General features: G+C 43.5%; 1 protein-coding gene across 6 annotated transcripts in view; it reads left to right on the top strand.

The window, feature by feature from the left end:
* TNRC6A (trinucleotide repeat containing adaptor 6A) overlaps nt 1-13,641 on the top strand; it is a 75,027-nt gene that overhangs the window by 10,143 nt on the left and 51,243 nt on the right. For 4 of the 6 annotated variants that reach the window (XM_075565665.1, XM_075565660.1, XM_075565663.1 and 1 more), the window contains exon 3: nt 12,101-12,191. In XM_075565665.1, the coding sequence (XP_075421780.1) occupies nt 12,101-12,191 (91 nt within the window). Of the gene's footprint in view, nt 1-6,582; nt 6,780-12,094; nt 12,192-13,641 lie in introns of those variants that run through there. The other 2 variants (XM_075565661.1, XM_075565664.1) reach the window with 2 other exon arrangements.

The following is a 13,641-nucleotide window of genomic DNA, read 5'->3' as shown; positions in this document are numbered from 1 at the left end:
CTTAGACGAGGGGTGCTCAACTCCAGTCCTCAAGAGTTCCCAACAGGTCAGGATTTAAGGATATCCCTGCTTCAGCACAGGTGGCTCAATCAGTCTCAATGGGATATTTTGTCGTGGCTATTTCACCATGACCAAATAGTCACGGCAGACAGACCCTTCTCCGCTGGAATCCACGCCGCCGGTTGCTTTTAAGGTAAGTTTTGGTGGTTAATTTTAAGGGTTTTATGGTAAGGGCTTAGGATTTGGGGTTAACTTACCTTAGTGGCCGGCGACTAAGTGGTTAGCGACAGCAGCTTCAGACTGTGCTGAAGCTGGGATAACCTAAAAACCTGACCTGTGGGGTTCTTGAGGACTGGAGTAGAGCCCCCCCCCCTGGTGTAGATAGAACTTCTCAGACTCCCTCTCAAACAAGGCCCCTGGTTGTTGCCTTCTCTGTTAAAGTGAATGGCAGCCACCACAATTCACCCAGTCTCACAAGTACGCTGTCCAAGAGTGGCATTTGACTCCTGTCTCATTCTTCCGCTGTTACTAAATCTAAGGCTAAAGCCCCGCTGCCTCAGACCACGCGCCCACACTGCAGACAGGCGGCGCGTGGAGAGGCACTTGACCGCTATCTGCGGTCTGTAGGGAGTGGGAGCTGGAGCGGGGGGCGTGGCCAAAATGGGACGGGTGGGCGCAACAATGACATCGGGGGCGGGGCCATCACACTGCCAGGGGTTCCCTCCCCCCCCTCCCCCCCTCCCTCCCCCCTGTGCATCTGCTGACAGAGTATGAGGAGGGAGCATGGGGGCTCCCTTGGTGCTGCAGCTGCTTCCCCCCCCCCCCAAGCCTCCCCGCTCCCCGAAGCCTCCCCTCATCCTCTCCTCATTTGGCTCACAGCCACACCACGTGACGCATCACCGCTTGGGATTACAATTCTCTTGCATCCCCTGGCGGCTGACGCGTCACAGCGTGTAGTGAGCTGTGCAGGGAGGAGGGACTGGGACCTGCTCGGGAGGACACCATCAGAAAGTGAGTAGCGCGCGCAGCCGGACCAAAGCCTTAGGCTGCTGGCGCTCGTGTGCTGCGCCCTGCTCGGCCGGATAGGTGCGCGCTCGTCTGGTGGTGCGGCTACGACATCACGGAGCTGGTTCACCCTCATTGGGTGATCCGCTCACGGGACACGCTTGCAAGCGGCAAAATCAAATTTGCTTGCTCTGCAAGCATCTCTAAGTGCCGAGCATGCGCAGGGCACACACATTGCCTCAATGTGTTTCATAGCGGCCAGCGTGAGCGCGCCCATCCGCCCATCCGCTCAGCGCCACCCTGGCCGAGGCATTAGGCTGCGCTTATAGTGACGTTGCGTCAAAACAAATGCATTGCCGCCGTTGCGTGTGCTTATAGTAAGCGCGACGCGACGGAGCGACGACTTGGTCGCGATCGCTGGAAGTCATCTCAATTTTGATTTTTCCAGCGACCGCAGCCTGACGTCGCCGGCACTATAAGCGTAACCTAAGTTTCTTCCTTCACAACACTTCAGAGATGCCCCTTCCTCAGTTCCACAACCGCCAAAACCCTAATCGTTCTCTCCAATACTGATTACTGCAGGGGTTCTCAACTTCTGTCCTCAATACTCCCCCTCCCCCAATACGTCAGGATTTAAGGATATCCCTGCTTCCGCACAGGTGGCCCTCCACTAATTGAGCCACCTGTGCTGAAGCTGGGATATCCTTAAAACCTGACCTCTTGGGGTATTGAGGACTGTAGTTGAGAACCCCTGCATTACTGCAACATTACTTGTCCTCCCTATCTCGCACCACTCTCCCTCACCATCCTTTCCTTTAAAAATGCTGCTGTGCCAATCATCTCCAGCTCTATAAGATGCGCATCTGCTTCTGGCCACCTGAAATCTCACTGCTGGCTTCCTAATAATTGCTGTATAAATGGGAAAAAAATCCTTTCTTTTAAGGCGCTATACTCTTTTGCACCGCCATATACTGTATCTGATCTCTCGTTACACCTACTCGTCTTACGCTCGACCCAAAACTGTCTCCTCTTTGCATCCTTTACTTTTACAACCCTCTCATCTTAAACCTTTTTGACTCTTTTTTCCCTTTCTAACTATGGAACTCTATTAGTCTATTAGCACCTGCACTTTCTGTTTTCAAAGCAGAGCTGAAAATTCACCTCCTAAAAGTAGCAGCTCGTTAAGTGTACACCTATACTACTGACTACAGATGCACTTCACCTGCCTAATTATTACACTTTTAAGCTTAATGTGTCTTTAAGTATTCCAATATACCACAAGTAGGACATGCAGTGTATGCAAATGTTGGCCATGTATGTATATCTTTATATACATAGCGCTTTACATCTGTAATACACTCCAGCATACAAACACCTTTGCAGTCCGCTGCTCCCTCCTGTCGGACGGAAGTTCAACGGGATTTCCGGCGCTGACAGGAGAAGGGAGAGGCAGGACCGCAGTGACCGGGTGGCTGCTGCTGAGCTAAAGAGCCACTGGGTCACTACTGCGTTGAGTGCCGCAGAGCCTGGGACAGTTGTCCCAGCTCTTTTTTGAGCTCAATGAGGCCTTGATCTTTTCTTCTAAGTTCACTAAGGCTAACAATGTCCCATTTCATCTTTTCAAGTTTGTTTTCCTGTTCTTGCAGTGCTGCTTCACTGGAGAGAGTTTGACAGTTTTAGGTAGCCAGGTTTAGGTTTGAAGGATAGCTTTTGTTTAACATCTGGGGGTTCTTAACACCCTCTGCTTTCATGTATTTCTTTCGGAATGCTGTGTATCACTGGGACAATCCAGCCTCTGGAGAATTAGGGCCATTGTGTTTTGGTGTGTTTTCATATTTGGATGGCGAGGCCTTACTTGCCATGCTGGCCTTGGGTAAAAAAAAAATTGAGTCCTAGTAGGTAACCTGCAGCTTTTGAAAGTAAAACATATAGGCAATCTTATGGTTGTCCTATTTAAATAAATAATAATAAAAAATATATATATTTATTATTTTCCCATGGCACATAGATTCTCTCACAGTAATTTGTCTAACCCACACGTCTAATCCTCCTTACAATATCCATTGTTCTTTACACAGTGGCCCGCTGTTCTTTTTTTTCCGTGTTGAACTTTACCACTGCCATATTGTTCTCTCAGACTAGTAACACTTAAACAGTTCAGTCTTGATTTTTATCTTTGAAATCTAGTGATGGCCTCTGCCTGTGATCAATTGTATTTTGAACGGGTGTGTTACTTTTCCAATAAATACATATTAGAAGTAATTGAACCTTGAAATGCATTCAGTCACCATGATTTTGTTTTCTTTGGTCATCTTTACAGCCCTAACCGCTGATTAGCCTTACCCCAAACTCCCACAGTCTGTTATATTTCACCGTTAGTGTATTTTGCTAAATTTGTTACTTGGTCCGTGTAGCTACAAAAGAGGGAGAGGGAGCAGATATAGATAGTATGATATCTTTTATTGGACCAACAATTAGTTGGTATGTTACAAGCTTTCCAACCTCAAAGGGTAGAGGCAGGGCCCGATGAAGGACCCTGTGAGGTTGGAAAGCTTGTAACATATCAACTGCTTGTTGGTCCAATAAAAAGGTATCATACTATCTACACTCTCTCCCTCCTTTGTAACTACATGGAAGAAAAGACCAACACAGCGACCCACCCTTCTTTGCCTACCAGTCTGTGCATTTATTGGTTCTTTTTAGCCCCAAAGCCTGAAAGACTTGTGAATGTGTGATTGCCTATATACCGTTTTTGGAGTTTCAGAGGCCCATGGTGCTTGGATATATATAGGGCAAGTTGCCAAACATACACTTTCCATAGACTACATGGCGGTACGCACATAACATGCCTCCCCGTTCTTCTTGATTAGGAAATCTGACTGTTGAATGTAAGCTTGTTGAATATGCAGTTTAAGTGCCTTTTAAATGATATTGTGTGTGTTTGTGTGTGTTTAACAGATACTGATTTTCCCAAATACATTTGATCATGAACTTTTGTCCCTGGAAACAGTAGACAAGGGTTGAACAGGCAAATGACTGTCATGTTGATGCTGTATTTTTACTTGTCAGCATTTAATCCTTTTTACTCACTGGGCTTTTGTACAAATGTGTATTGTGGTCTTCTCTAAGGCTGGGCTATCATTAACCCCATTACTGCCAGATGTGTGTATGTAGTCCAACAGCTTGATGGTATTTGACAACTGCAATAATGGGTTGTAGGGTGAATTTATAGTTTGCTTTTAAGTTGTTTGTTCTAAAAACAATTAATACTAATTTCATAAATGTGTCCAACAAAGAAGACGGATTTAAAGTATAGTGAACACCAAAGCTCTTCAACAGTTCTCCAAAGGGGTAAATCGGGAAACAATTAGGAGTGGAAGTGCCACTAGCTTAGCGTAATGTAATTCTACATGCATTTAAAGACCTACAATTCATTTCAACATTTTGTATTTATAGCGTCTGCACCATATATATTTACATAACTTTAACTTGCAGGTGAATTTCAGTGTGAATGCACTTTGCTCCTGCTAATTTCATAGTAGTTGCTTAAGCAGGAGAGTCGGAGGGTCATATCAAGGCCCTTTGGGCCGCCAATGGAAGAGCCGTGGTGTACTCTTATCCTACGGCCGCCAATGGAAGAGCCGTGGTGTACGCTTATCCTACGGCCACCAATGGAAGAGCCGTGGTGTACACTTATCCTACGGGCGCCAATGGAAGAGCCGTGGTGTACGCTTATCCTATGGCCGCAATGGAAGAGCCGTGGTGTACGCTTATCCTACGGCCGCCAATGGAAGAGCCGTGGTGTACGCTTATCCTACGGCCGCCAATGGAAGAGCCGTGGTGTACGCTTATCCTACGGCCGCCAATGGAAGAGCTGTGGTGTACGCTTATCCTACGGCCACCAATGGAAGAGCCGTGGTGTACACTTATCCTACGGGTGCCAATGGAAGAGCCGTGGTGTACACTTATCCTACGGGCGCCAATGGAAGAGCCGTGGTGTACGCTTATCCTACGGCCGCAATGGAAGAGCCGTGGTGTACGCTTATCCTACGGCCGCCAATGGAAGAGCCGTGGTGTACGCTTATCCTACGGCCGCCAATGGAAGAGCCGTGGTGTACGCTTATCCTACGGCCGCCAATGGAAGAGCCGTGGTGTACGCTTATCCTACGGCCGCAATGGAAGAGCCGTGGTGTACGCTTATCCTACGGCCGCCAATGGAAGAGCTGTGGTGTACGCTTATCCTACGGCCGCCAATGGAAGAGCCGTTGTGTACTTTTATCCTACGGCCGCCAATGGAAGAGCCGTTGTGTACTCTTATCCTACGGCCTTCCTTTCTTTGCACACTAACCTTTTGTTCATGAATGCACGTAAGAAACTTGTTAGGGTCGCTTTCTCCTCAGCATTTGATATTTTTACATGGTAATTGACTAGTTATTTTGTCTGCGTTAACCCCTGAGTACTCCTAATTTCTTAGTCTGTCACGCAGGACTTTTAAACCCTTCCTGTTTTATGAGAGGATGTTGTGCTGCGATCTGTGAAGGGTTTGACGGATTTAGTTCCAAGGTTGCCTCTGAAGATGTTCCTAAAATAGAATTTGTTTAGGTAGACTATTACACCCAAGTTTGTGAGCCAGCCAGTGTGCGCGGCCTGTCAGGCTCTAACCTGCATTAGGAGCTAGTTGAAATTCCGAAGACATTACTTCCTAAGCAACAAGTTGTACATGTAAAGCCAAACAAGCTGAAATTATTTTCCCAGTCTTGGTATGGACTCTGACTTCACAGTACATGTTTATATAATCTTTACAGTGTATACATAATAGTGCACACATGGAGTGCATAGTCATACATTGCTTGAAGTAGTTTCCGTTTAGACTCATTATTTCAGAGAAACAATTAAGTGTTTCATGAAAGGGTTAATTCAATTAACATGATATATTTAGCTATATGGGTTCCATACGGTTTTTTTTTCTCTTTATTTTGCAGTTCTACAATAGGTATATATATATATTTTCTTTTTATGAATACTGATCATGTTAAGTGCCTATTGATTTAGACACTGTGGGGCCTATGCAGAGAGCAGCGCTATTTCGAAATTCGCCATTTTTTGGAGAAAATCGCGCAGAAAGCAGCAGAAAATGGCGAGTTCCGAAAAACGCGCCAATTTTTCTTTTCTAGTTATAAAACTCGCCTCGCGGCTGGCGAGAACCTCAATCTCGCCAGTTTAAAAAATATCCGTATGCAGAGAGGCGCGAACGGCATCTAGCGGCTGTTCGCGCCAATAAAATGGCGCGATTGTCTCAGTTTTAACTCGCCAGAAAAAACTGCCGCTCGCGGCCATTGCAAAGGGAAAAAAAAAGCCGCGAATTTGTTTTAACACATTTCTGAAGTGCGCATCTCGCCAATTTAAACTCGCCACACGCATCCATGTTAAACATAGCAGAATTCGCACTTTTCTGCATATGGAGATTAAAACTCTCCAAAAAAGCTACTTTTTAATAAATTCGCCAATTTTAAAATTCGCTGCTCTCTGCATAGGCCCCTGTATTTAAAAAAAAACTCATTGCTAGCAAGAGTTACTAACTAGTGACCCTTGGACTTCCTTCTATTGCTGTCATAGCAACATGTCTGAAAAACAAACATTAATCCCCACTGGACCAGAGACAGGAGTGACTTTTAATGCATATCTGCTGGGGAGACAGCCCTGAGCATTTGCTGTACTTTTCTGTGTGTATGCTAAACAGCCGTCTTGGATTTGCCTTAAATGACTGCATGCAAGTAAGATTTTCTTGACTAAAGTATCAAAAATCGGAACTTTATCGAGTACAAGTTCTGGTAACATACCTACCTTAAATATTAGATGGCTAAAGAAACCTACATATGCCATTGAAATTGTCCGTGTGATCTTTGTGTATTCTGATTTATAAATTAGCCTCTTGTTTGTTCTTGCTGTGGGGTTCAAGTTCGACCACATCTGATAATAGTCTGGTAACATGATGTTTCGTCTTGCTGCATTGTATGTTTTGGATATCAGATTACCCCGCCCCCCCCCCCCTTATTGTCTTTAAAACCTAGGTTTTGCTTTAAAAGCGGTGTAAAAAAACCAGGCATACGCCGTAGGATTCATGTTCAAGTGAATAAGACGCAGAAAGTGACACGCTGAGTGCTCATTTACTTGGGATTATGGCGTAAAGCAAGTTTGTGGACCTATCCGAGACGTGAATAGAATGGTTCTTTATCAATGCATCGGGCACATACAGAAACAGCCATATTTGATGCTGGTGTTTTCGACCCTAATTTTAGACGGTGAACATATTTTGAAACCCCGCTAAGATAATACGTGAAATCATTATGCAGGTGTCAGAATAGCAGCTGAAGTACTTTTTGATACCTACTTTTTAAAATGACATATTTTGAAAAGCATTGCCTTTTTAATGAGGGAAAATAATGAGTGAATTCACTTTTACAAACTGACTAGTCTGTTATATTGGAGCAAGCTGTGTCTGTGAATGTACACTTGAAACTTGCATTGGAGATCAAAAGACTCCTGTGGTCAACAGTCATCAGACTTTTTACAAATGTCCACCTTTTTGTGAAAGTTAAAAGTATGACACAGTTATCTACTGTACTGGTGTGATAAACTGACAGCAATGGCATTCTAACATATGTGTAACAAAGTAGGGCAGAGGGAATAAGGCTGCGCTTATAGTGCCGGCGACGTCGCCCGAAAACAAATGCATTGCCGCCGCGTGCGCTTATAGTAAGCGCGACGGCGACAATGCGACGGAGCGCCGTTGCGAATACTGGAAGCCGGCAATATTTGATTTTTCATGCGCTGTCACCTCATGTGACAGCCCTTGAACCAATCAAATGCCAGGAGACCCGCGTCGCCGCCGCCGCCCAGCAAAATATAACTTTTGCCTGTGGCGACGGGTGACGTCACCCGTCGTGTCGCCGTCGCCGGCACTATAAGCGCGGCTTAAGTGGTAGGATACTTTTTTTACTTTACTTTTACAAGCTTTCAAATCTCTCAGGGTCCTCCTACTCCTAACCCTGAGAGGTTCGATTGCTTGTAACATATCAACTACTTGTTTCCATAAAAAAATATCCTACCACCTACTCCCTCTCTTTCATTAGTTACTACATGGAAGAAAGGACCAGCACGGCTACCCACCCATATTTGTGTTACCATGGTCTCCAGTTAGGCCGCGTTTATAGTGCCGGCAACGCGACCGATTATGTCACCGTCGCCAATGGCGAAAGTTAAACTTTAGTTTTAAGCGACGTCACCAAGGAGGAGGGCAGCACTCTGTGATTGGTTTAGAGACAGTCACATGTGGCGACTGTCTCTAAAAAAAAATCAAATTTAACTGGCTTCAAAATTTTTGGATGCTCAGTCGCGCTTACTATAAGCTCTTGTGACGGATTCAATTGATTTTGTTTTGGAGCGACGTCGCTGTCACCAGGCACTATAAGCGCAGCCTAAGCCACCTTGTGATTTGTGCAAAACTGCAGCACGTGTGAGACGTAAACCAGGAGTGGAACCTTCCAGAGCATGATTGCCCCCTCTGCTAGGTTTTAGAAGCGGTCCAATTCTCAAATAGTTGCATTATCTTTCATGTCTTTGTTTCTGTTGTGGGAATATATTCCAGAGGCTGCATGTGCACATGCTACTCTATGGTGTTCTATTTGAAACACTCCTTTCTTTTTATTGTAAATGGTTACATTTGAATAGTTGTACAAAGCTGCCTGAGACTGAACAATTATACTAACACAAACCTTGTGGTACACCAATAAAGATGGGGAGCAAATTATCAAAGGTCACAATTGGGGTGATCGAGCAAAGCATTTGAAGAAGCGCAGGCTGTTTAATTGTTTGGAAGTGCAGGGGAATGGCCTCCAATGAGTATTCATCGGTGTAATGAATCTGCTGTTTGCTATATTATTAACTGCTAAAGAAACGTAATAGAGTAAGTTTTAGAATAGGATTCGTAGAGTAATCTCATTCCATGTTTGTGCCCATACAGTACATATCCAATCCCTTTGTCATCAGCATTTTATTCCCCTTATTACATCCATGTGGAAGATACTTATTCTATTGTTTTATACATGCTTTCATGTTAAACCCCCATCCATTGCTCCCCAGACTCCTTTTCAGGGGAAAAATGCTGATCTGAGTGAAGCTTGTGCTCATCCGTTGTATTGTTTTGTGCTGTTTTTGTTTGTAAAATGGGAGAAATAAAAGGCAATTGTTTGGTTTTGTGCAGTGGAATTTACTATCTGATGCCACAATTGTTTTTCATGTCTTTTATATGGAATGAAGGACCTCGATCTTCCATTTAATTAGACTATGAGACAAATGTAACACTTCACAAAATGTACATGTAATGCTTCTATTTTGGAGGATTGAAATTGAGATAATTGGCTCTATAAGTTTTTAAGCATTTTCTGATCACTGAAAGGACAAAGTGATGCACTGGCTCAGTTCAGTGACTGGATTTTGGAGTTCATTTTTATGCAGCTTTTTTATTCATTGTATATAGATTATTTGCAATGTGGGCGAATTTTTTATTTCTATTTTTGTTCAGCGACTTGCTGGCAATATAGTGACATAGGAGTGCATTACTGATCAAATGTTTTTCCTTCGAAGAAAGTTTAAATTAATCAGCGTTTTTTTTCTAAAGCTAGCCGAGGAATTTAAAGAATTCAATCTTCTACCTTGGCTTCTAGTATAATAAACAGTCTTGTGATTTGTCATATACCTGTAAAATTGTGTTCCTTGCCTTTTTTTAAATATATATTTTTAGTGTGTGTGTGTGTGTGTGTGTATCTGTACCATGTTAGCCGAGCTTTAATGCAAAAGGGGAGGGGAAACTCCCACTTGTGATGCTAACCAGGAGCAGACAATTGCCTTATTCATAATATATAAACATCTTCATTACATGAGACCCAGGAATCCAGTTAGTCCAACAATAAACACACTTCCATACACTTACCACTAGCCTGTGTAGGTCGATCTTGTGTGGTAGTCTGGGCAATGTGCAGGACTGGTCACATAAATGAAGTAAATTACTCACTGCTGACCTTGGGGATATCCTGGTCCTGTCAGGCGTGCTCCTACCGAGAAGTAAATGTAGAAAGTGCAGGAAAAACGGCGGTGCATCTGCTGCTGCTGAAGATGAATTTGAAACTGCAAACTGCAAAAACTAGGTACAAAAATTTATTTAGGGCATAGTAAAAACAGCCAACAGGACACTCTAACGCGTTTCACGTGGTATCCAACGCTTTATCAAAGCCGAGCTTTAATAATCAAAAATGAATAGACTATACCGTTCTGTGGCTAACGAAATGCTTTTATTTTTGCGAGCTTTCAAGATAGACTGATCTCTTCTTCGAAAGCTTGCACAAATGAAAGCAATTCGTTAGCCACAGAACGGTATCGTCTATTCATTGTGTGTGTGTGTGTATCAGTACCGTGTTAGCCGAACTTCAATAATCCAAAAATAAATAGATGATACCGTTCTGTGGCTAACGAAATGCTTTTATTTGTGCGAGCTTTCGAGATACACTGATCTCTTCTTCCGGCGATGTTACAATGAATGAAGCAGTGGAAGCTTGCTTGCTTGCTTCATTCATTGTAACATCGCCGGAAGAAGAGATCAGTGTATCTCGAAAGCTCGCACAAATAAAAGCATTTCGTTAGCCACAGAACGGTATCATCTATTTATTTTTGGATTATTGAAGCTCGGCTAACACGGTACTGATAGATAGATAGATAGATAGATAGATAGATAGATAGATATATCAGTACCGTGTTAGCCGAGCTTCAATAATCCAAAAATAAATAGATGATACCGTTCTGTGGCTAACGAAATGCTTTTATTTGTGCGAGCTTTCGAGATACACTGATCTCTTCTTCCGGCGATGTTACAATGAATGAAGCAAGCAAGCAAGCTTCCACTGCTTCATTCATTGTAACATCGCCGGAAGAAGAGATCAGTGTATCTCGAAAGCTCGCACAAATAAAAGCATTTCGTTAGCCACAGAACGGTATCATCTATTTATTTTTGGATTATTGAAGCTCGGCTAACACGGTACTGATATATCTATCTATCTATCTATCTATATATATATATATATATATATATATATCTATCTATATATCTCAAATGGAAATATTACTGTATGCTCATTTGCATGTCTTAGGCCTGGGACATGATCAGCGCTTATGCGCAGAGGCGTGCTGCTGCTCGGCACTGAGCCCCTGCAGCCGCAATGAGAGCGGCTTTAGCAGGGGCTCGCGCACGCGTCAGCACGCTTGGGGAAGCATGTGTCTGACGGCGTTTTGACATTTCCGCGCTTGGCGGAGCGCAGGGCCGGTCACGTGAGCGGTTCGCCCAATGAGGGCGAACCAGCTCCGTGACGTCACTGGCCCGCCCCCTGATAGCGCGCTGTGTAAGGCTAGGGAAAGCACCGCTTTCCCTGAGCCTCAGCGCGCCTCAGCACGTTTGAGAGGCACTATGTCCCAGGCCTTTGACTGGTCTGCAACCCCGCCTTTCACCATTATCACACAGATATATATATATAGATATAGACATATATACACATATATACACTTGTGAGCACATTCGCATGTCTTAGACAGGTCTGCAACCCTACTTTTCGCCATAATCACCTAGCATACAGAGCTTCCACTGCAGCAAGGGATTCTGGGAAATGACATGCAAATGAGCACACAATGCCACCTTTTGTCTCAAGACCACATTACATGTAAAACCCTTAAGCCAATGCATGCTGCTTTAAACACAGCTTTTAAACATAGCCTGGGATGAGATGCAAAGCCAATAAACCCACTCACCTTCTGGGTCTCACCATTGTGAGGTTGGTTGTACTGGCTTTGCAAATTGAGACATGAGTTGGTCTTCACCACACATTATTTGTTATTGTGGGATATATATTGTATGTATATGTTTCCTAATCACTTATCAGAAGGTTTTGGACTGTTTAATGCTTATAAACCGTATCTATGTTTTAAACGTTGCCTTTAATCTTGGTATACCCTTTTGTAAGAGTTTCTGTATGTTCACAATCTCTTTCAGGGATATAGAGCAAGGAGAGGAAGAACAGTTGATGGAAGAAAGGAAAAAGAGAAAAGCCGACAAGAAAAAGAAGGAAGCTGTCCCTAAGAAGGTAATTTACACTATAATTATGACACGTCTTGGTACTGCAAAAGCAAAAATCTCCAATACATTAACACAGCGCTGCGCAAACTTTTTCAGCTGCGGCCCTCTTCCTGGGAGCTGCAGTGTTCACGCCCTCCTCTCCCAAAGGCACGGTGCCTGGGGAAGAGCGTGGGGCCTCTGTAACAGCCCGCACCCCCCCTGCAAATTCTTCCGCGCCCCCCAGTTTGCGCACCGCTGCATTAACATAGTGTATGTAGGTTCTCTGAGATTTGTGAATTTCTTAAACCTCATAGCATGGTTTTTTTCCCCCCCTCTCAATAGTCTTTTTATTGGGGTTTTCAAACCTCATATTAAACAACAAAAGTAACTTTACAGAACAAAGGAATGACATTACAATACTGTACATACACTGTGGCTAATAGTTTTAGTTCTGACACAATTTAATTGCTTGTTAAAACGGTATGAGTTTGGTTTTATATTAAACTGCAGTTCTTATGTAATGTGAGATTTGACGAGATGCCACAATTCCCATTCTCCCGCACACACAAAACGGAATCTAGCTATAGAAAAAAGTTCTATATTTGTACTACATTGCATTAAAACGCACTCAAATATATTATCCTTTTCTATGTGAATAAAACCCATGAACTGAGAAGAAATAAATAGATGCTGTATTATATCTAATCACTTATTTTGGTTTAAAAATTTTTTTTATATCTTATTGCCTTGGATAGAAAATATTGGGGCTCATTTGGAAATATTGTGCTTTTGGGAGCACGTGCATATTGTTACACAACTCCTGAATCTGGAAGATATGGAAACGTACACCTCCAAAAGCATCAATATTTGGATAGCAAGTAATCCGTGCAACAAGTGTCAGGGAACAGGGGTTCCCTTCTAGTGGTTTTCTATTCATTTACTTAAATTCCTCACGTTTTCAGCCCTTCTGCACGAGTAATCTGCAGTTCATTGTAGCGTGTTGAATGCCCCTTTACCACTACAGAGGTTGAAGTTCAGGCATTACTGGTTTGTTAAAACACAATTTGTGTGAACTAGGTAACTAGCCATCTGCCACGTGCCGTTTGGAAACGTGTCATTGTTTGCAGTGTTTAGGGGGAGGTCTGCCAGAACACGTTTGGCACTAGGTAAAGGTCTCTTCTAAAACAAGCTGAAGTACTGATTTTATTTTGTATTGGATTGTAGGCATGTTAACTTAAAACTTGAGGCTTTCTTGCCTCTAGCTGCTTTGTTTTGTGTACTGTCTGTCTGTGTGTGTTCAGCAAGACATGCCTTCCCATCACACAGGCAATGTGCTAACCCCTTGCTTGACTATCTGACTGTTCGCATGCATCAATTTTGGATGAAGTCATTGTGGGGTTTGGCTAAGCAATGTAGAGACACTGCGTGAAAATAAAGGTTTTCTTTTTTACAAGAAACTAAAATGTTTACTTTAAAGC

The sequence above is a fragment of the Ascaphus truei genome, chromosome 11 (genome assembly GCF_040206685.1).
Source record: "Ascaphus truei isolate aAscTru1 chromosome 11, aAscTru1.hap1, whole genome shotgun sequence".
NCBI lineage: Eukaryota > Metazoa > Chordata > Amphibia > Anura > Ascaphidae > Ascaphus > Ascaphus truei.
This window is presented reverse-complemented; position numbering and strand designations above follow the sequence as displayed.